Consider the following 24,482-nt stretch of genomic DNA (forward strand, 5'->3'; position numbering starts at 1 on the left):
GTTTTTAAAACAGTGACAATTTTGCGGTAGCAATAGTGGAGAATACTTTTCTGTGTTTTAACTGCTACTACTACAGCAGCAATATGAGTTGTATGCCCATGATGGAACTTTTTACTGGGGATGGAGAGGAAGCAGGATTTAATCTAGATTAGCTACAGAGAGCTGATCTCTACAGGTTCTCGTTTTGTTGGGGCTGGCTTATGCAAAAGGCATAAGGAAAAGTGAGGTTATTTTGTGAGTTTGTGAAAGAAATAGTATATGTGCTTCTCCTGTCTTTGCTCACATGGTTATATGGTCTTTCTTACTTTTGGTTGCACAACTTTGTCAGTACTTTGACTGGAGTTTTTATAGTTTTAAGTGTCAGATATTCATACATTCACATAACATCTCCTCTTCAGTTGTTACTATTGTTCATCACTTTCTCATCAAAAGAAAATCAAATTCACAATATGTATAGAGACAACATCTGAAAGGTCATGTTTGTTTCCAGTCTTCACATAAAAATAAAATCCTGTTCTTGACAGTAGATACCTGTAAAGGCTCTTTCTGAAGATGCCTCTCTTCTCTGTTCCATTTTCAAACCTGGCTGACACCTGAAGCAAGATTCATACACACCAGGTATATATTTACTGTACATGCAATAGGGACTGTATGAATCAGAAGCTGGTAGGTAGTTTTTTTCTCTTCATGCGATAAACAGCCATGCACAAACAGTTCATATACAAACAGAAAGGTGCTGTGGAATTATCTCCAGCCATGTGTCTGCCTTCATTGTTACAGCAGCTCTAGTGATTATCTGGATCACCCTGTTCAAGCTCTTTGAGGTCAGAGAGAAGTTACCATTTTCTCTACCTTGTTTACTCCAGGTTATCAGAGAAGTCTTTTCCTTCTGTTACATGTTCTCATGTTGTTCTGGCTGGTGCCAGTGTGAACTGCTGTCCTAAGCCCACTTAAGACTGGCTGATTGAGCTATATTTAGATTAGGCTTCATCAGTCTCAGGACTGACATTTTATTTACTTCATGCTCCATGTGCATCAATAGTTCTGTAGTGATACAGATTTGCTGTTCTTAAGAGGTTTGGGCAGCAGTTATCAATGAACATAAATACCATGCACTTGAGGTATTCCCATTTGTACTTGGTGTCATGGTGAAGAACTACATGGCAGAATGAAAAATGGTCAAGATGATGTGCAAAAGGCTAATTTGTAGTTTAGCTAGAAGTCATCTACCAAGAACCAGCTTTCTCCATGGAACACTGTTAAAGCTGAGCATGGCGTTGTGACACCTCTCTCCCTTGTGCTCTATGTTTCAGGTGTGGTTGCTGATTGACAGACAGAATTCCTTGAGAGTGCATAAGTTTTGAGTATATTTATGGGAATGAGAGGTCTGCATTGCAAAAAACTTGCTCAGTATCCTGGAACATCAAACCCTTTTCAAAACAAGAGGAAATCTTTGCATAGATTACATTTTTTAAGGAAAAAACCAAACAAAACCCTTGTGACCTGTATTATTCCTGTTTGGTGGTGTGAATACTGATGCCGTATTCTTTTTTTCTCTTTATTTACAGCATGAACAGGTTAAACACCTTGCCAAGGGGATTTGGCTCTTTACCAGCCCTAGAAGTTCTTGACTTGACTTACAACAACTTAAATGAAAATTCCCTACCAGGAAACTTCTTCTATCTGAGTAAGAAACTTTTCTAAAAACTCTGCTCTTCAGGATATGATACTTTGCTCTCTGCAGTTGAATTTTATTTGATACAGACCAAAATACAACAGATTTTTCCAAATATTTATGTTTTTCTTTTAATATATCTTGAATATTTCTACATAGCATGGTAATATATATCACTGATATACTGTCATCTGACATCTTTGGACATGAGAAGACTTCGTTAGTAATGGCATATTGGTTTTCTTCTGAGTAATACTTCCTTGGGTCCTATACTCAGTTAAAACATCATGGAGGGTTGCAAGCCTCAGGGGAAAATAAACTGTTTGCAACACAACTGTTGCGTGTTGAGTCTGAAAACAAATGTATTCTTGATGGTTCATTACTAAAATAGTTTTAACAGCATGTGGGTGTTGAGGTGTCCAGTACATTAAAACATATGCTAAGGTTACAAAGCTTGGCAGAGGAATGGTAGTGCTAAGCTGACCTTTGTCTATGTTAAAAATATATACCCAGAGAGTTGACAGAAAGGTATTTTAATGCATATGTGCAAAAGGGCTACATTATGGTTGCCTAAGCAACTTGAATTCTGGCACTTTCTGGATTTCAGTGATTCTGCTTTTCTGTTTACTATGCTGAAGTGACTTCAGGATCAGTGCATTCAGCATCAAAGTGACAGGCGAGGGGAGAGGAGTGCTGCTCTCTAAGGGATGTTGTGATTGTAACCTGGCACAGGGAAATCTTTAAGTCAGCATTATTAAAAATGGTCACATTTAGTGAAATGAGAAGAGGAGGAGTGAACTACGTAAGACAAATGGGATCTTCTGTAGTGGGAAGGAGAGGTTTTGCTGATCTGACCACCTTCTCTCCTGCTGCACCTGACATTTCTTTGTGAGTCTCCATTTTAATTCCTTTTTTCAACTGTCATGTATGCTTGTTCAATAATAGCAAGCTACATAGTTGTGCTGGGTCATCTTTTTTGATGAAATTTCATTGATACTTCGCATGAAAATTACAAATTATAGTGTTTGGGTCTTCTGTATTTCATTGCAGATCTCTTTCCACTTGGTTTCTGTAGAGTTTAACATAGTTGTATATTTGTCAGAAAAACTCAGAAATCTTTTTAAATGGTTGTTTAGGATGCAAATTGATGTGATAAATAAGAATCAGGGGTAATAAAGAGTAATGACTATCTTCTCATATCTGAGCATTCAGGCTATTTGCCAGAATCTGCCACAGTCTACTGTTGCAGAAATTGTTAATTGTGCTAGTCCTTTTGAATATAGATGTTTTCCTGAACTCAACAACAATATAATAAGCCAGTAAATCTAAGTTTGACCTGCTTGTTATTATTGTGAGCCCTGGGTATGTCAAAGGCTTTTCACCAAGTCAGGGTTATTAATCAAACCTGACTCCTTTTTATTGATTAGGCCTCAAACGGTTGGGTTATATGCCACCCTGTTTATATATTGCTATTTAATTTGCAGCCACCCTTCGTGCACTCTATCTAAGTGACAACGATTTTGAAATCCTGCCGCCAGATATTGGGAAGCTCACAAAGTTGCAGATAGTAAGTAATTTATCTAAATTCTTGGAAAATCAATTCACTTTTGCAACACTTGTAGGAATAGAATCCAGTCAATTTGAGGAGTAGTAGGGTAGGTTTGCAGGAATAGACCACTACACCTGGAACTGTTTCTTGTTTACCAGAAGACACTTGTAAATAAAGTGAAAGAATTGAGCATTCAGGAGAAAGTTGGGGGCAGAGGGAGTAGTGTTCTCTTTTGTGCTGCTTGATGTTAACTGAAAATCATTCTGACTGAATTTGTATTTGCTCTTAGCTGAGTCTTAGAGACAATGACCTGATATCACTGCCTAAAGAAATTGGTGAACTCACCCAGCTTAAGGAACTGCATATCCAGGGAAATCGTCTTACTGTGCTGCCCCCAGAACTGGGTAAGATTATGGATGATCATTTATTTATTTGACTAATAATGATGATGATGAACTGTATTTCTTCTGAAATGATTATGCTTAAGTCATCTTATATGCTAATATTTACTCTCCTCTGAGAAAACCTCATTTTTTTTACTCTTCCTGGATATGCAGGAGCCAGAAGATGTGTTTTGTTTTATTATTTTATTACATGCTACATTTTTCTTGTGTATTAGTACACCTGATTGCCAAGTTTTTGCAATGTATTTGCATACAAAGCAAATACATTATTTTATATAATGTATCATAAATACAGGGTCAGCAAACCCATTCTTAGCTCTCACTGAGTTTTGCTAACACTATTTAGATTAGCCAAAATTATATTAAGCAAAAATGACAGTAGCCTAAAGTGGCTTCTGATGTGCTTGTACAAAGTGGAAGTTTGATCAACTAGAGTGAAATATAACTAAATGAGAAGATTTTTTTGTTTTTCAATTTGATAGCCTACCTTTCTTAGGGAGCTGTCAGCTCTTTAACTTAAAGCAATGGAACTGGTTGATGTAATTTGAATTTGTGATACTATGCATTTAAATACAGTTATAATGGCTTCTTTCAACCTATGAAGTAAGAGTTCTTTGAAACTTAAGTATTGATTTTGCTGAATTTGCATTGCAGTACTCCATTATATGTGAGGGGCATGGTTCCTGTTTGTCCCAAGGCAGAAATTGTTTTCTAATCTTTAAATTTTTAAAAATACTTTCATTGAGAATAATGTTATGTCAATTACCTGTTTTTGAAACTCCTGCTACACAGGGTCTATTCCTTGTTTCTTGTTATTGTGGACTTTTACATGGGGAAGCTTCTTTGTTTCTACTGGTACCTTCCATATAATAGTTCCCAAAACTCAGAAGGATAGGGACAGAAGTTGGCATGATGAAGTAAAATTACTTGTTTTCGTTAGAACGTGCTTTGATGCATTGTCCCTGTGTACTTTAATGTGACAGTTTGCAATGAATGCTTTTTGTTTTACAGAGCAACATGCTTTTCTTCTGTGAGTTGGGAAGGTATTTGCTTTGACTCTTATTTGTTTGCCCATTATGGGGTTTTTTGACTTTTCCCCACACTAGTGGATAAAATTTGCTCTATTTCCTTCAATTTCAGATGTTTATGTCTTGATATGGGTATGCTTTATTTAGGTTTTGGTCAAAGTCATATTTATTTATCAGTTCTCTCAAAGCAACAACATTTCAGAAGCATGTAGTGTCTGCAGATGTACTTTTCTGTAGCTTCCTGAATTATGGGTTTTGTGGTTTTTTCAGAAAGTGGAAGATGAATAGTGCACTGAGCCTAACTACCTTCTTTGGCTAATTAAATATTCTAAACGTGCTGCTGCCTTACAAGCATAGCAACAAATCCCCATTAAATGATTTTTTTTTTTTACTATCAAAATCCATCCCAAATGGAGATGTTTGAAACAAATTTCTTAATAGTTATTTTGTATTGACCTGCACAAAATTCAGGATGGCCAAGAGAAGATTTTTTTCTTCTAAGCATTTCCTTACATTTTACAACAATATCACAACCTGGTAAAAAACGTTCTTGTAATTTTTGCCTCAGTTGATAAAGGTGAGGTTCACTGACACAGCTAAGTCCTTGTTACCTCTGTTCTTTATTACTAAAAAGGTATTTTGTAAATTCTACTTTTCTTTTCATGTATTAATTGATTAATGCTTCATTTTATGGTCTTATTCAAGATCCTAATTTCTGATCAGTTGCTGTAATTTTTGTTGTGATCTATGCCATGGATAATTCTAGAACCATCTCAAAGTTTTAAAATAGATTTTGGCATACATTTCCAGAGAACATTACACTGAAGTCTAGATTTGTAATTTGTGCAACTTGCAGGCATATTTTGTGTGAAAAACAACGTTATGCTTGTTTATTAAGCATCTAGGCACATGTGTAGGGAAGGAATGGAATACCAGAATAGGGTTTGGAAGGCTTCTTTGAGGTCAGGGAGCAGGGCATAGGCAAGAGTGAGTCTCTGCAGCCTTGTTTTCCCTTCTGTAAACCAGGGCAGTTTAGAGAAGCACCTCTTCGCAGATGATTTTAAAGCTTGCCAGTGAAAGGTGGCATGAGAGGGTTACAATCTACTGCATGGACTGCTAATGCCATCGTCACCATCTGAGGCAGAATGAGCTTTGTCTGCTGTCCGAGTTCTCCCTCCTAAATTTTTAAAATTGAATTATAATGTACTCTGAGCTATCCAAATACTTTTTGGTGTGCGAGTCAGATAAATAGCTTTTCAGTGAGCTGGTCCTGTTTGCATTAATTGGAGCTGCTGCTGTTCCATTAAAAGTAAACAATCTTTTCTCTCTCATTATCACTTTCATAATTAAAGGTGCCGAAGGCTTTTGACTGGCTTAGTTCAGGCTCTGGTGGGTAGCAGTGAGTCATTGGATGCTCATTTACCACAGAGATGGGCACAACTGAATGATGTGAAGGATGTATGTGTTACATTAAACCATTTTTTAAAGGTAATGTAAATAAGTGCAGAAGAAGGAGTGAAGAGTGGGGTATGAAAAAGGCCACAGACAGGCCTTGGGGTCACAACTTTGGAATGGAGATACCAATAAATAACACCCCACAGTCAGCCTGTAATATCACCTGATGTGATTAAGTGTGGCACCAGTACAGGACTGGGGAGATCACTATTGTGTGATCTCCTCCATTGTGTTTAACACAGAATACCTACTGCAAATTTAAGAAAAATATTTCTGCCCAGGAGGAAGTGAGAGGACTGAGAGAGTGCACTGATTCCTGGGTGAGGTTCTTTTCTGTAAATACAGTATATGTGAGTGATGAACACAGGAAATGGCCAGGAATAGGTGGGTGGAATTTGCAGCTTGTTTTTTATCATTTGTCTCTCAAAACTCCATTCATGAGAAATGGTGGTGGGCAGTCATATATAAACTTTAAAGAGGCGCTGGCATTTTTTTCCCTAGCATTTAAAAGGTTATGTGCTGCATTGCGAGACAAATAAATCATGATTCACTGCAACAACAGAGTTGCAGTCAGTTATATAAATTGCCAGGGAGGCACTAAATCTGTCACTTCGTGTGTTCTGACCATTTAACAATGAGAATGGTTTGGAAAGAAAGTAGACTAGAAACAAGAACCGTATAAAATGGTAGACACAATTAGTCACATCAGTGATGGTGTTTTGAGTTCATTGTTTGTTCATCAAGGTGGATCCATATGTGCCACATGAAAGATTTTCTCAGGAGAATCAGGAGTGTAAGAGTAGTATATGGTGCAGAGTCATCACAAGGATGTAGCTAAATAACCACTCACTGAATGTAACTAGCTTATCTGGTGTTTGCATTTTTGATATGAAAACAAATGGTATGATTTTTAAAGCCCAGATTTTAATGTTGCCTGTGTGCACTACCCTGCTGCTGGCACATGTGTGCACACATGTAGTTTGGTCATGTTTATGCATATGGAAGAACAGTGATTTCTAAGAATACATTCCTAATTACCATTTTCATCTTTCAAAACTGATTTTGGCATCAACAGTTTATAAGTTGCTGTTCAATACTGTTCTAGTTTATCAAATAATTTCCTCAGGTAAAGAGAGACATTATCAAAATTATAATGTTAATCTATACTGGAAAAGAGGAAAATTCAAGCTTTGATTAAAAAAAATCTTGATGGGATAAGTAGCCATGTTCCTTTTTTAAGGAGCATGAAACATTTTGTAATTGTAATTTGTATAGCAGAAAAATTTAGTAATTCTTTCATAAACTTCTAGTTTTGAACACCTAAATTACCTTCTGTGGACAAAGGATTGGCTTTAAATGCAGAGTTCAAGGAATTGTGGCAAAAGTCTCCATATTTCCATCACAGGAAAACTTTTAAAATTTAGGTTTTTGAAATGACTCTAGAATTTGTGAATTAATATTATATTACACAAAGTAGTAGGCGCAGTTGTTTGTTCAAGTAAATATTAATCACAATAGGCGTTTACTCAGGTAATTATAACAGGCATGTGCAAACATAAGAATCACTTGCTTTACAAAAGATATTTCTTTTCCGAATGTTGGAAACTTTCCACTAGTTGATGTAAATGCCAGACTTTTTTAATTTTAGTATAAACTGTCACTGTGCCTGCCTGTGTCACAGCACAGCACTGCTCACACCTGCAGTACAGGTCATTCATTGGTGCTTGTTGGAAGCCTGAACTCTGGGGCTCTTTGGACAACCATAAAAAGCATGTATGTGACAAGATAGGTTGTGGAGAGAATATTTATATAAAAAACCTACTCTGAAAATCTATGCATATTCTAATTGTGTTTCTCATTTAAGGTTTAAGTTAAAAGAAAAAAAAAAAGCCAAAACCACTCCACCCTATACCCCACCGCTTGTTATGTAGTTGGAAACCAGGCTGAATGCAAAGTACTTGATGGACACTGCTGTAATTCTTGCCAAGCTTTCCAAGATTCAGATTTGATCTTGCATTGGTTTCTAAAATATGCAAGTTTTAAAGTCACTTCTCAGATGACTACAGTGTTTGTGTGTGGGTTCTCCTCATGTTGACTGTACTCTGATTATAAGTACCATCAGCATAATAATGATGTTTCTGTCAGCAGATACTTCATCTGTTGTGTTAGAGCTGTAGTAGGTAAGAGTGCTGTAATTAGAGCCAATCTGAGCAAATGTTGCATTTGGTTCATTTTATGTGTTTCATAGTACTTAAAAGTGGTTTCGCTCTTCTGAGTACTTGGCAACCTGTGTTTGAATGGAAGTTTCAAAGGTGGAGGGCAAAAGCAATACAGTGAGTCTTTTTTGAAGTCATTTTTTTAAATTAACTAGATTTTGGTCTGATAGGGACCCTTCAAAGAGAGAATGCTCTGTTGAATTCCCATGTAATTGAGAATCTCAGGGGAGTTTCTGATGCTGGAAAAAATGTGCAATATATTTCAAAATAAATTGGGATGCTGATCCTCTAAGCCTGTAATACTTCCTGTGCCATTAAAGTGTCTTTGATGTTAAACTACTTTGACATCACGTTAATTTCCTTTGTTCCAAAAGCCATCTGCTGCGTAGTGTGTTTCTTGGGTTTCTTCACTGGGAACACTTCGTGGTGACTGTTGGTTTGTCCCTTGGGATCTCAGTCAGCACTGGACATTTGTTACACAGAGCAGTGAAGGTAATGGTATTTCCAGCACAGCATGTCACCTCTCAAAGAAAGAAATCAGTGAAACTTAACAGTACTTGCAGATCTTCTAGTAAATGGTCTTTCTCTTATAGGAGGAATGTGGGAGAAATTATTTTAATCAAGTTGTAAGTAATAAATAATTTTAGAAGATATTTTTAAAAATACATTTTTAAAGTACTTTTTGAAGTAATTTCTTGGATTTTTGTTAAAGTGCTCTTTCTTCTGCCTTTCCTCTTAGCTACAAGGACAATGGCACCAGCTGGGCTCTTTACCCTGGTACCTGAGAGCTGTGTGTGGTGGACTTCAGGTGTTGAAACAGCAGCCTGATTTGTCATGCGGCAGTACAAGCCATTAGCAGAGTGTTGTTAGGTGTGGAGTACCTTATGTGCTGCATTGAATAAGTTCCTGGTTTTTTGGCTTTCTTATGTGAATGTTATTATTTACTCTTTCTACTAGTTGTCCTGGTAAGGTCTGGTTTGTTGTGTCTTGTGATGGTCGAAGTTTCCAGGGCCCTTCCCTTGTTCCCAGAGAGCTAACCTCTCTTCCTATCACCTGAATATGGAAATGTGAGTTTGCCCAGCCAGGTTAGGCCTGTAATCTGTCTGTATTTAATACCCGAAGTGTGGTTTAAGGTGGTAGTTCAGCATTTCATCCATCCTCTTCTCTTTCCCAGGCTTAATCTTCAGTCCTGACACATTCTGACGTCTCATTATACTTTGGTATAAAGATTCTGGCTGACCTTTGCTTTGATGCTGGAATTTTGTATAAACTCAGGGCTACATTCACTTTGTTTGAAACTCTCTCCTATGAAACATGCTGGAGGATAAAATTCTCTGCCCATACAACTGTAATGGCTGTTGCAGTGGCGATAGTTTGTCCTCTAACACTTCGCATTTACATCAAGGGTAAAGAATCCAAGATTTAGTTGGTCTGCTTTTACTTGATTTATTTCAGCTATGCTCCTCTTACTAAGAGTTGAAGCAAATGGAATAGCTACTATGGGATCACAGTATCCTCAGACTATTTAACCTATCAAAATAAAGAGTGAGAGAACACTTGACTGCTGATCCTCACTCACTCCGTAAGAACAAAGCACAGGTGGTCTTTCTCCCTTGTAGATGGGCAGAGGGAGCAGCAGTGTTTTAGAACTAAGCTTAGTTCAGCACTGAAGTAAAGAATGTATTTTGACAGTAACTGGCAGAGTCTCTGTTTCCTGATGTTTTTCAGACCAGATGTTTTTCTGTTTGAAAAAAGTGTTTGTAAACTCTTTGGTTATTGAACTGACACAGACCTACTGTTGTATGTATTCAGGTCAGTGCTGAAGTTGGGGTCTCATCTCTGAACTCATCATTGGAAATCATCATGTACATCTAAAAAGTCTTAAGATATCATGTGATGTTGCAAAACGTGTTTTAACTCCCTGAAAGTAATTGTAAAACTGAGGATGGACTTAGGCCTCAGTGTTTGACTTTCAGATTGCACCGTCAGCCTTCTCTTACCCTGGGGCTTCCTGTCTAACACTCTCTAGGAGAGGTTGCAGGCTTTCCTATCTGTGTGGGTAGGAAAGGGGCCAGGGAAGGACTTCCAGCCTGCTTCTGTGTGATGGGTGCTCTGGATTATCTCATTTATTTGCGTGTATTGAATCTGATTTCTTGTTATCTGAGACTTAAACCTTTTCCCATATTATGTAGAAGCCCCACAAATGCTTTTTCAGGGTTCTCTGAAGTGCTGGTGACTTGAAGTGCTGCTGTTCGACCTTTTTCAGTATAAGGTTGTAGGGGTGAGAGGGCAGAAGTATTGCTGGGATTGATCTTTTGGAGGCATTTCAGTCTAGGTTTAGATTTACTAAACTTAGTTGTTCTCTGTTAGTGCATAGGAACTCATCAGTAAGCAACTCTATTTTTGACATATGCTATGGAGATGTAGATTTGTTTATCAAAATGAATATTTCCATGAATATTTCTGCTGGTTCCAAAGAGATTGAGTCACACTGCACTTAAGTACAAAAAGACTTTGCTTTTTGTTGTCTTACTGCTCCTTTATAAATACTGTTTAAATCTACTGTCTTCCATTACCAATCCTTCAAAGGTGTTATGTCTTCAAAGCAGAGATAATCTTACTTGTTTATAAGAATGGTATGAGTTACTGGCGCACAGCCTTAATGTGCTTAAGACTGGGGTAAAAATCATTGGCTTTTTATAATACTTTGTGGCATAGAAATGAGTATATATTTTCAGTTTTTTACATAGATATTAAGATATGCACAATTAATTGCTTTGGTATCCTTTTTATGACAAAATAGTCGTTATATTTCTTCCACCCCCACACTTAAGACAATCTCTCTCTCTCTATTGAGACAAAGCAAATGCCACAAAAGTAATAAAAATTATAAGCCCCATAGTATAAAGTAAATCTAAAACAAGCCAGGACAGACATATTTTTACGTACAAACTAAGTTTAAATTTAGTGCAGTGGATTGATCCCTTACTTAGCATTTAATAAAACAGGATTCAAAGGCAGTTACAGCTAAATAAATTACTAAAACTAATTTTGTTCCTTTTGTTATATGTATGATGGAGAGTAAGACCTTATGTTGAAAAGGGAAAGAATGTTTGAAATGCAGTCTTAAGAGGAATCACTAAAAGGGATGTGTTACAGCTTGAGGACAGTCCTTGAGGTCAGTGAAGGAGACTGTAGGCTGGGAGGTGAGTCAGAGTATCAACAGGACACAGATGTGAAACTCAACAGTATACAGGCTAAAAATTATATCCATTGATTTTAATGAAGCTCCACTGGGGATGAATTTAAACCATTACAAAGAAGCGTTGATCTGGCATTTTACAGCTAGGATCATGTTTCTTATGCTGAATGCCAATGTTCAGTTCTCAAATGTCAGAGTTGTTTAATTACTTAATTTCACCTTTTAATTTTTGAAAGTATTTAAAGTGCTGCCAGGGGGCATTCAAGTGGAAAGGACAAGCCAGGTTTGTGTTCATTCTGTTTCCTTTTGTATGTATTGAAGTAATGCCTATGTACACTAATCATACCTTACTGTACCTCCAATATACATCCATTGGGTAAATATTGCACACTTTGTATATCATACATCACAAGAGGATGAGGGGCTTGTAGCTTTATGTGTAAGGGGTGCTTGCAGGCTAGGTCTAATGGACAGGAGTAGCCTGGGAGGTCTGAAGGCACCCTTGGCCAAAGTGATGGCTTGTAGTATTACTGGCTCTGACACTCTCTGCAAACACAGCTGTGGGAGGCAGCATTTGATTTTCTATTATGAGCTCTTTTCTGACCTTTGGAGACATTTGAGCAAAACATGGATGTTCACACAAACCACTTCTATTTCAACAGCACTGCAGGAAAATAGCAAGAAACATTAATGATCATGTTTTAGCTCGAGTGCAGGATAGATCCACTGAGACAGGAAAGTGTAGCTGCCTTCTTATCCTTCAAATGTCTCTCAGGATGAGGTGTGCCCACTGTCATATGAGGTAGCCCTTCTGCCCACCCATGGCTGTAGACACTCTAAATTTAGGAAGTGGAAAATGGTATTTTTTGTTAATGGATGACCTAAGTTAGAACACATTACAATTAAAAATATGCAGACTTTGATTTTGAATTTGAATTTTCAGGAGTTTTGGTGTAGATCTATTTACTGTAGCTTACAGGTGGCAGTTAACAAGAGATTTGGGCAGTAGACAGTTTTCAGGTCTGCACAGCTTAGTAGCTGGGCATTAGGAGCAATTTGCTTTTGAGGTGAGGTCAACAAAGAAGTTAAATCACAGGAATCCAATCAAGCTTAAGGGTTCAAGATCATCTTTAGGTACAATGAGTGCTGAGAAAGAAATAAAAATGCCAGGATCAGGCATTTCTAAGACCACACAGATGGCTTCTCTTGGAAGGCTTTTGATCATTCTGTGCAGGTCGTCTACAGCAGTCAGCTGTTAGATCTCTGCTCTTCCCTTTTCCAGATTCTGTTCTCTTTTCATTGTCCACTTGCTGTAGCAGCAGTGTCCACTCTGTAGTCTTCCTACTTGGAAACCTATATTTACTCTAGGTAGAGTAAAAAAAAGTACCCGTTGGACTTAGAAGGTTCTTTTTAAGCATGTTAAACCTGGGTTCTGGGATGTATAGTTTTGATGATTTATTAGAATAATTTTAGAAGCACTCATTAATTTGAATAACATTTCTGTGCCCTAGGAAAGGGGCTGTGCTGACTAGCCTTGAAGATGGCCTGTTTCTCCACCCTTACCAGAGGCATATGACTGTGATGCCTTTCAGTGTAGCTGATCTCTTTCAGTATCACAAAATAGCAGGAACTTTAAGTCCAGAACAAAGAAATACAACTTTAGTGAAATGATTATGCCACATTACAGAAATGATAAATATTTTTTGATAGATAGATGTGCATGGAAAGAACAAAACATCAATGACCAACTCAGTCTCCTATCCTAATGTATTTTGTGATTGAATCTTCAGTACTGAAGTGTTACAAGAGGTAATTCTGTATTTTGCTTACTAGAAGTATCTGAGGGATTTGATGTGATCTGTGTAGCAGAACAATATATAAATTTCTGAAGGCCCTGGAGACAGTGTCCTGCTGAAGCTGCTGTTAGATGCACGTAGGCACATCTGCCGTAGCTTTTTCCCTGGCTCTAGTGCTGCAGGGGTGGAACATGGTGCTGCCATAAAAAAATCACCTAGGCAAGGAGACTTTTGGAGTTGGGGCATAGGGACACACGTGTGCAGTGTCCAGTTGCTTGGCACTCCTGGGGTGAACTGGTGCCAGAGCCATTGCTTCAGGCAAGTGTGATCATCTCTTCCACACTGCTGGGTTTGTCCAGTGCACTGCAGCAGAAGGGTCCATGCAGTGCTCCCGTGTGTTTGGCTGCCCCAGCACACACTATTCCTGAGATGTTCCTGAGACTTTGGCCTTGTGCTTGGGACTCCTGGATGTATGCCCTTGATTCATGGATTTTTTAGCTGTAAGCACTCAAAGGACACCAGGATATTGCCCCAAGCACTGTACAGTGATGCAGGAGAGACACATTTCCCTTCTGTTTAATTTTTAATTATATGGCTTCTTTGTGCTCAAATGGCTTGCCTTGTGTCAAGAGGGTTCAGACTCTATTTCTTACTTAGTTCTGATGAGGTGGGACACTCTCCCTGTAATTTCTTATCCTGTTTAATTTTTTGCCTATTCCTGTCCTGCATTTCCAGTTGGAAATTTTGGTATCCCAACAGGAAGGTTTTTAAAGCACTGGTTGCCCTGTCCTTCCTGTCTTCTGTAGGGCAGCCCTCCTTCACGCACCTGCAGAGAACCTAGTGCTTGCCATGAGGACAGACAAGTTGTTCCTTTTCTCACTACCACACTTGATTAAATTCTTCACTTATAATCCCTAGACTCTCACTCCAGCTCTAGGTGGCCGGTGGGATGGGCTGCCATGCCAGCTGCTGCTGGCAAGGCTCCCAGAAGGACGTCCTGGGCAGGGAGGGGTGGATTTTGGTGTGGATGCTGAATTTTTGTGCACCCCAGTTTTCTCTGTAATTAGATTAATTAGGGTCTCTGCTTACCTCTGAAGGTGAAAAGAAATTCTTGTACCTGCCTTTAGAATGTTTTGGGGGAAAAAAAGAAGACAGAAAAATAAAGATGTTACATTGGCATGGGGGTCTGCAGGTTATTCTGCTTGAGCAGCCTTGGTTTTGCTGCAAGATTCCATTGGCTCTGGTAGAATAGTAATTATTATAATTAATTACGTTTAAATGGACCATGTGGTATTTGTAATGGAAGTAGGCACGCTACTGTGGGAATGGAAACATGCAGCAGGCTTCCCTGGATGGTAAATTTCTGACACAGCTTGGGACAAGAGGATTCAGCTGAGACTCCAGATACTGAGATTTTGGGCACATGTGACTTACTCCTACAAGCAGCATTGAACTTGTCCTGTGATGGAGCCAAGCTCACCTCCCCAAATTAACTGCTTTTATTAGTAGTACACAGATTGATCATTTTACCTTGATGCCCCGCCTACAGAGTGCTTGCAGTGTTGGTAGTTTCGGAGAGCAGCATACAAGATTTTTTGCAGGTAATAAAATGGGAAATCCAATTTGCAATTGCAAAGCAAGCCCCTGAGTGATACATGATCTTCCCAGCAGTCCTGGTCAGAGGGTTAGGGCTGATTACTGCTCTGGCCGGCTTCTCCGGCAGCCTCCACGTGGGATCTCTGGATGGCGAGAGCGCCAGCCCACGCCTTCAGCCAGCACAGATTTAGACACACTGCTTTCTAGCTTGTTAGGTCCTCTTTGTCACAGTACTTAATCCTTTTTCCTGATCCTTGTTAGAACAGGGCTGCCGAGTCCCTTAATAAAGCAGCCGGGGCGCACTGAAGCGTGCGGCGGCGGGCGGGCGCCTGACTGACGGCTGGGGGGGATGCTCCTGCCACTGCGGGCTCAGGACAGCCACAGACAGCTGGCAGATGAGCTTGTTAAGGTAACGGGGACTCCCTGATAGGCTGGTATGAGATGCTTGGCATCTTTTCACACCGTATAATGGCCTGTCTTTAATTGTGTTAACCCCTTTTACAGAGAGGAATACGCCAAGGATTAGCTGTCGTGCAGAATGTGTAGCCAAAGTGAGCAGCGAGCACAGGGCTTGCAGCAGCTCCCCTTGCCTGCACTTGCACAGCCCCTTTCATTTTGGAAAGCTGTGGAATCAGGTTGATTCCAGATTTCACCAGCAGCTTGGCTCAGTCAGTCTTCAAAACCCTGTAAATAGTTTTTGTTTTGTTCCCCATAAAGATTATTTTATCCTGTTATGGTTTAGTTATTGTTGATTTATGGGGGAAGGGTAGGCCTCTCTTCATTGTAAAATTCAAAAAAATAAACTGAAAATGTGCCACAAATTTCTTAATTTAAAGAACACTATAAAGTATTTCAATGGCTAGACTGTCCCAGAATTCACCCCTTTGTATCCATAGTCATGAAGAGCTGCAGTGGAACATGTGCTGTTTTTGGGCTTGGGTAGTAAACTTTTACAAAATGAACAAAAAAATACTCTCAGCAAGCCCATGACAGATCTCTTGCATCTTCTGACAACAGAATAGGTAAAACTGCCACGTTAAAAGAATGGCATTGTCTGTCTGCTTTTGTGAGCGTGTGTCACTCTAACCACAGATCAGAGCAGGATCTTGGTGCAGACGTGCTGGGGACTGGGAATGCAAAAAGCCCCTGGAGCAGGGATTGAGGAATGCTTTGCAATGCCAAGCTTCAGCAGAGCAGACTTCTACCAGAGCATCATTCTCCTTTCATTCCTGCAGATCATAGTGGAGATAGTGAACAGGTGCATTATCAAGTCACACTTAAAACTAATTTAGTAAGTGGGCAGAGTTCAACCCTGTGTAGCAGCACTGAAATAAATAGAGTGGAACTGCATCTATCATGGTGGAAACTACTATGTCCTTCTATTCCTCTTTGCTAAGACTGAAATATTTACTTTCATTATGGTTGCACTCTCTGAAATTAATAAAAAGTTTTTACATTCACAGCAAGGTATTTCTTTCAAATTGTTCATATTTCGAATATTTTTCATACGATGGTTTGTTTGATCTCTTTCAGGTAATTTGGATCTGACTGGTCAAAAACAAGTCTTCAAAGCAGAGAACAATCCTTGGGTTACCCCTATTGCTGATCAGTTCCAGCTGGGGGTATCACATGTTTTTGAATACATTCGTTCAGAGACATATAAATAGTAAGTATTACATTGTATATTATAGCTGTGTTATTTGGTTTTTTCCCTGTAGTGGGTTGGGCAGGGTGTTACCAGCTACACACATCTTTCATAGTACATGCAGTAACTTGGTATTCAGAACAAATATGCAAGTCTGTACATTTATATTAAGGAATTTTGCCAAGAAGAAGGTAACTGTCGTGTAGAAAAGTTAGAAAAGCACAAAGACTGTTTGATACTGTCCTGCATTTTTTGTTTATTTCTAAGAGCTGTTATGTAACGTGAGGGATGTAAAAAAACAAGCATCACAAGCCTTTTGAGAAGTACTAATTTTAAAAGTATGTTTAATACGGCTTTATAAATTGAAATAGATATTTGTTAATGTTTTTGGATGCAGACTGTTATGTTTTGAGCTATCCAGACTTCAAACCTGGTTTGATCTGGACTAATTTGCAAAAGTCTACAACCTTAGTAATTCAAATACAAGTACTAGTGCTTTCTTCAGCAGTGTAAATGTGTGTGCTGGGCTTCTCCATTTTAATGCAAGATTCCATGTACAAGTGCTGACCATTGGTTTAGGAAATAATGTCTTTAATCATCCACTAAATTGTAATATTTAAGTAAAGATCTCCATGTTATTCTTTAGATGGGAAGATATTTTTCAGTGTCTAGCAACAATATTGATGCTGTCTCCCTAGGAGCAGTGAGTAATACAGCAACAGTACAACCTGGATTGGAAAGTTAGTTTCTGCATTTTGCCTTTATTTTAAAACTGTATTTTAATAATTCAGAAGCATTTCTGACAATCTTTTATATGGCTGCTGTCAGAATAAAATTACCAGAGAAGGGTATTCACAAGTGACAGTTGTGGGATTCCAATTAAGAAACTGAGATGCAAATTTCTACATGAAACTAAATGACCCAGCAATGGCTTTTGTAAGCTATTGTTCTTCACTTACAGAATTTTAAATGAAAAGAATCACAGATGGGAGAGAGGTTGCAAGAATTGCGTGTCTCAGAAGGGTGCTGATATTTATGCTGTAATTCGTGTTCTCAAGACAGATTTATTCATAGATTTAAGTAGGCTGCAACACCCTTCTTGCAGTAGTACTCTGTACTACAGACATGCTGTAGGGAAGCAGCTGCCTGTCTCCTTGGACCATCCCTCCCCACTGTTCTTTGTGTACCTGCATCTCGGTTTCTTGATAATGTTTGGTAATTTTGCTTTATATTGTCAGTTTTATATTTCTGTTTGCTGAGCAGTGTAGGTTAGGGACCCTCATGCACTTCTTTCAGGGACCATTCCGGGCATCATGGAGACAGCAAAATTTTAAGGACTGAAGTGCAGTTTTGAGAATATGACCTATATTCAGTTTCTGGGGAAGGTGGTGGAGGGAAAGCTGTTATTATGCATTTTTAATATAAAAAAAAATGAAAATGTGTAATTCTGTATATGATAAACTGCTCTGGCAACTTTCCTGGGGTAATCACAACTGAGGAGAAGGTTCTGTAATTCATCAGTTGCCTCAGTTGGTCTTTGTTCTGAGTTAACCATTTTTGGTTGTCGTCTTACTCTTTGCTCGGTGTAGCAGTGGCTAATGGGCCAATTTTGATTTTGTCCTCAGTAAATAATTGAAACCTTTCTAGTTAATGGTATAAGCAGAATCAGACTCTGGTCATTAATAGGGAGAAAAATTAAAACCAAATAATCTTTCTGCGGCTCATTCATGTTTCTACTTTGATCTTAGAAGTTTATTACATTAATGTACCACAATTTTCAAAGTTTAGCGACAAGAACCAAATGCATGGAGATGTTAATAATTAGGTGTCAATTTTAGATTTTCAGCATATGACCGTTTTATATTTAAATCATAAATCTAAAATATCAGTATAGTTTATTAGAAAAACAGTAGTAACTTTTTTTGAGTCTTGATTTTCCTTGTTTGCTCTGCTAAAAAGAGAGTTTGTGGATTTTCCTACTGATAAAAAGATTGCCCTTTTTATTTCCAGTTTCCTCTAAATATGTGATTGAGAATTTCTGAGATGCCATGTTCTAAAGATGTTCCTCTGTTTGCATTTTGTTTTAGGAGTTAAAACTCAAAAGTAGTGGCATGCTCTAGGTAGAAGGTCTGGTAGCACTATTGTGCACAAAAGCAGATAAGCTGTACACTTAGAAGAAATTAAACTGTTTTTCATGGTGAAATTTTGATCTTTTCCTGCTAATGACTATACAGCTTCTTCAACTGTCTTTTTCTTTCAGAGCCTTTGAACAGGTAGTGTGTCTTTTTCCTATTAAGAAAAACAGAAGGTTGATATGTGAATTTAGTCCTTTTCCCTGTGGGTATCTAAATAAGGAAAGTCAAGTTCTTGAGTATTTGTGTGTTTTATTGCTCATTCTGACAAAAAAAAATCTTCCAACATTTGATAGATTGAGAGAGCTTTACTTTTACTGTGAGGCAAAGCAGCACAGTTAAATGAATGATTGGATAGGATGCTGCTTAGCTAACCTCACTTGCAACACTGAGAAGATGGAACATACATTGGCAGCTGACCATCAGACCAGTAAGTTTGCTTTGAGGTATTGGAAGGTGTAGACTCTCATAAATCAGAACTGTGCATCTGTGTGGCAGATGAATTTTGAACTCCAGAGACAGAGATGTTTCCCTGTGCCCATTGCTTTTGCTAGCTAATTGGAAATACTGACTGCTCTTTTTTGCAAGTTTCACGTTGTCTAAGACAGTGAGGGTAGGCTCATACAGTCACGAGTGCCAAGTTTCAGACACTCACTAAGCTACATTTTCACTAATGAATTATGGTAATATCTCTTATTTTGTTGTTTGCAATGGCTACAACTTTGCTCCGTTGCTGTTAAGTTAGCCAGAAAGCAGTAACTCGGTAAGTCCTGGCAATGAACTCACTTGCAGTCATGTAAATAAACCTTGAGGTTTCTGCTGATGACTGGCACAAGCCATTGCTGCAGTCAGTGTCAGGGATCTCCATTCAGATTCTGTTGCATTCTCCATTCAGTGAGGTTGCACTTGGGAAGCAGCTTCCAAATAGATCACAAACCTCCTCTTTTCCTTTGTGAAATGTACTGGCTGTTTCAAGCGTACTTAGTGAAAAATTACATCCCATTTTTAGCCTTGTCTTGGGATATTCATGCTCTAGTGATTAATTGATAAGTAGGGATGACACTCATGAGGGATGATTATGTCTAAAGATAAAATGTCATTTGTCTTGCATACTTTTCCATTTCCACCCTCCTGTTTTACATGATATTCATGCACCAAGTATAAAACTGGAATTGCACTTTGCTTCAGAAGCATGTTAACCAGTGAGACCCTCAGATCAGCTCATCTTACTTTGTAGCTTCTTTCATTTCCTTTAATTTCCTTACCTTTCATGAGAAATGGTGCCCGGTGATTTTTTTCAACCTTAATTTTTCAAGGAAGAGTTGTGCTGACAAAAAGATGGGCCATATATTGTGCTGGAAAATATGTGTGGAGGGCCTCTTAATTCTTAACAGGAAATCCAGTAGCTCTTGGTACTTTGCTTTTGTTGGCTAAAGTACACCCTCTGCACACATCACCTTGTGACAGCATCATTTGGAAATAGGTCAGTTTGCCAAGTGTATAATGATTCTTAATCTCTCACTGCTGTGTAACTTTCTGAAACTTTACTAAGCTGAATTTTGGCTTTGATTCTATATATACTCAGGAGCTGCCATTAAACTCCCTGATAGTGTTGAAAAGCAGTTGAAGAACTTGCTTAAACAGTGAAGGATAATGGCAACCTTGTCTCCTCAAAGGGCTTAACTAAATGTTTTCTTTTTTATTCATGCCTTTAGTCAACTTTCAGAGTGACCTTTATGTTGTAAGCATATTCTCAGAGGATCTTCTCTGTCTAGGATACTGACAAAGAGATGATGTATTGTGTGATTTAGTGGTCACAATGTACTTAGATAAGTGCAGACAGACTTAAACGTTTGAAAGAAAACAGTGGATTAAGCTCCTATGAAGAACAAAATTCTATGATGTTCCTTAGGACTTATGTAAGATAATTAGTGGTTGATTAAGGTGAGGTAAAACTGAGATGTGCAGTTGGTACCAGTGGGTGGGTTTGATTGCTGGCATTTACAGTAGTTAGTCCAGAAAGCTATTCTTTGGGTACATTTCTGGAATTATTCATGTGCTCTTGATCGATCTTGCTGTGGAACCTGTTCTTTCCATGTTCGTAACAGAAAAAATCAAAAGCACTGTTCTATCACAGCAGAGTCCATTGCAGACATCAATACCTGATAGTGTAATCCCAGCTGAAACAAAAGAAATTGCTGGTCATGAGTGCATTTTTAAACTGCCCTTACCTCAGCAATTAAACCCAGCAATCCCCTTTTAACACTTTATCTAATGATTGTTGTTTCCCTGTTTGACCTCCATATTCCAGTGAGGCAGAATTTGAGTAGAACAGTCACACCATTTTCAAGTCTCTAGAAAGCAGATTTTTCCCCATGAGGCAATCGATTTGGAGTCAAGAGGCTCAACAAGATCTTTTGTGAAAGGAAGTAAGTTGCTTTCCACATTTCTATCAGGAAAGGTAGTAGAAGAGCAAGCCTTTTTTAAGACTGACACATGAACTCTTAGCAGAGGAAACTGTTTGACAAATGCAGTGCTGAACATATATCTCTTGGCAGCATTGGAACATAGGTTTCCCTGGGCAGGTTGATCTGTGCTAAGCATTGTAACTGAAAACCCCATTTCATCAGCAGTGACAGTGTGGAAAAATCCACTCTTGATTCAGCCCTCTGTGTAGAGACAATCTCCCCAGCTTCCTGGGAATGAGTTGTTGTGCTGAACCCCACTATTATGCAGCAGCTGCTTCCAGGGCAACAGACACAGGTCATGAAGGAGCTGATTCCTCTTCTGAGTTACATTAATGAAGAGTATTTCAGGATTTATTTTTAACAACTCAGGGAGACTGGCAAGATACTCAGAGTAGTGCACTAGAATGCAAATTCTATATGAAATAACTGGTGATCTTATTCCACAGTTGTTAAGCCTGTTTAAGTTAAGCCAGGTGCATGGTTGGTGCTGTCCAATGATGTGAAACTGATAATCAGTAAAACCACCTATTAAGGAGTGAAAAAGAGGTCAAAGAAGTGAAAAATCCATGCGTTGGTTCTTGGGAAGTACATTGGCAATGGTACCAACTGGTACTGGAATAGCCAGCAGTTGATATGGAGGCATCATCACTTTGAACTGATATGAAGGGAGATAGTCCTGAAATGATATTACTTGTGCAGCCCAGTCTAGAACCTCCAAGAATCCGATTTTCTTGTGCTGGCACAATAGACAGGGGTATTTAAATTATGTTTGCTGGTGGTGCAAAGCTAGCAGCATAGAAAAGAATCAGTGTACCACACCATTAGAATTAGCAAACAAAGAGGAGGGCTTGGGTGTATTACTTACAGGCAAGCCACCAGTGTGATATTCTGGAGTGAGGGAGAGAAAGATAAGCACAATCCCCAGAGCTTAGCTAAGAGTGGAAATTTTCCAGTACAGAAAAGGAAATATTTTGCAGTTGTGGTCATTAATATAATGAAAGATGAATTCAGACAGTAACAGGCGAAATGTGGAAATATAATAGGAGAGTGAAATGAAAAAAAAAAAAGAGGAAATTTAAAAGATATTTGATTTATTTAGCAAAATCAAGCCTGATAACAGATCATGGCTGTCATTGGAAGGAAGGGGGGAAGAAAGAGACTTCATTTAAGACATAGAAGAATGGTGGACATAGGAGCAAATATAAATAAGCTGGTCAGGTGTGTATTTGAAGGAAGGTCTCTAATTATTAAGAGAGCACTGTAATAAATAACCTTCTGATAGAAATAGTCTTCCAATAGAAGAAATGAAGGTGAAAGTCTTGTTTCAGTGAGCACCAATCAGTTGAGCAGGAGTACATGATCTGATTACTCGTGGCAGAGGACAGCATGTGTGTGATGTAGGCAGGCCTTGATTCACAAATTCACATCTGATATTTGAGTGAAAAATTTAGACAACACCCCCATATATATTAAGGTAACTGCACAGTGCCACTGACATTAAGGGAGGCAAGGTTCTATTTTATGTTAATATGAAGAAGAATAATTATGCATATTCCTCCATTTAATAATCTGTTTAAATAGTATGGTGGTTTTGTGCAGTAGTTTATAATTACTGAAAATTTTTCATAACCTCAGAATCTTTATTATTTCAGTTATATATTCATTAGGAAAAAATCATTTGGGGTTATGAAAACCTTGCTAACTTTTTTTTTTGCACTTAGGCTGTAGAGATACCTAGAGAGAATGCTTTTCTTTGGCTATCTCTAGGTAAAATTAAATTACCTGATCATTGCCTAATTTTGTGATGGTACCAAAAAGAACTGGGCACAGTTGATTTCAGATGTAATTTCAAATGGTTAGTATTCTATACCTCTTGGGGGAATAAAGATCATATAGAAGAGCACAGACCAGTTGCTTGAAACATCTGTAGATCCAGTTCAGCAGAGCTCAGATACCTTAGCTGTTTGTATGATCTGCAGACGTCAGGAAAAATTTGAGGAACCTAGATAGTGTGAGTTTACCCTGCCTTGCTAAGAAATGCAAGTCATAATAAATGCCATAAAAATAAATACCTTCTTTATTTTTCTTTGCTTTTGTCTCTAGTATTCTTTGGTAATTTGTGGATGTAGTAGTTTAATCCCAGACAGCAACTTAGAAGTACACAACTGTTTACTCCTTTACTCCTACACCCCATGGGATGGAGAAGAGAATCAGGAAAGGAAAAAGCTTGAGTTAAGAGCAATTCAGTAATTGAAACAAAGTACATATAATAATACTACTGATATGAAAATATAATAATAATAGTAATGAAAAAAAAGAGGAATAAACCCCAACAGGTCTTGTACAGTACGATTGCTCAGTACCCACTGACTAAGGCCAAGCCCATCCCTGAACAGCAATCAGCCCCTCTTGGCCAACTCCTCCCAGTTTCTACACTGGGCATGATGTTGTGTGGTGTGGAATATCCCTTTGGCCGGTTTGCTCAGCTGTCCCAGATGTGTTCTCCCCCTTCCCCAGGTTCTTGTGCAGTTGCTCACTTTCAGAGCATGAGACATTGGAAAGCCCTTGGCTCAGGGTAAGCAACAACCAAAACATCAGTGTGTTATCAGTATAATTCTCTTGCATCCAATTATAATCATCCTGCATCCAAACCACTGCACTGTACCAGGTACTAGGGAGAAAATGAGCTATATCCCAGACAAAACCAGGACAATGGAATAGAAGGCTTCATGCATTAGTTTTGTCTTAGATGCAGCTCTACAAATACTTCTAGAGGCAGTATTCTCACTGTTCATAGAGGGATTGCTCATGTTCATACACTCACAGCATGCACCATTAGTGAGTACTTCTTTTCCCTTCTCATTTGCACTCTGTGATTGTCCTGGGCCTCTACAAGAAATAAGGTGGTGTTGTGTGTCCAACATTCTCTTGTTGGAGCTCTCTTAAATATTTCAGTGACTTTTTAGCCTGGCATCTTTGCCATTTGACCTCCGACGTGGATGTAACGTCTGTGCCAGTGGTAGCTGTGACCTCATTTATTTTAGCATGGTTTCAGAGACTTGGTAAAGGTAGTAGAAAAAAGATGACCTCGGTGATCTATGTTAGGTGGGAGTCTCTGAGATGCCACATCTCCTGTGAAGATGAACTCATGACAAATTAAGTTTCTCTCAAAGGATGGCAAGAAGCAAGTTGAGAAGTAAACAAGTGTTAATAGTCCTGATTCACACATTTTGATCACGTACCAGTAAAAACAATTTAAATTTAACAATAAAAATCTATTACCAACCTGATGTGCAGTAATATAAAAATGTCATTT

The 24,482-nt window shown here is 38.5% G+C and overlaps 1 protein-coding gene across 1 annotated transcript in view; it reads left to right on the plus strand.

The window, feature by feature from the left end:
- Positions 1 to 24,482, plus strand: part of RSU1 (Ras suppressor protein 1) — a 101,061-nt gene that overhangs the window by 23,595 nt on the left and 52,984 nt on the right. Inside the window, exons 5-8 of the mRNA XM_014875629.2 lie at positions 1,569 to 1,687; positions 3,160 to 3,242; positions 3,514 to 3,628; positions 16,455 to 16,587. Of these exons, the coding sequence (XP_014731115.1) occupies positions 1,569 to 1,687; positions 3,160 to 3,242; positions 3,514 to 3,628; positions 16,455 to 16,587 (450 nt within the window). The remainder of the gene's footprint in view (positions 1 to 1,568; positions 1,688 to 3,159; positions 3,243 to 3,513; positions 3,629 to 16,454; positions 16,588 to 24,482) is intronic.

Source organism: Sturnus vulgaris, chromosome 1, assembly GCF_052056855.1.
Source record: "Sturnus vulgaris isolate bStuVul1 chromosome 1, bStuVul1.hap1, whole genome shotgun sequence".
Classification (NCBI taxonomy): Eukaryota; Metazoa; Chordata; class Aves; order Passeriformes; family Sturnidae; genus Sturnus; species Sturnus vulgaris.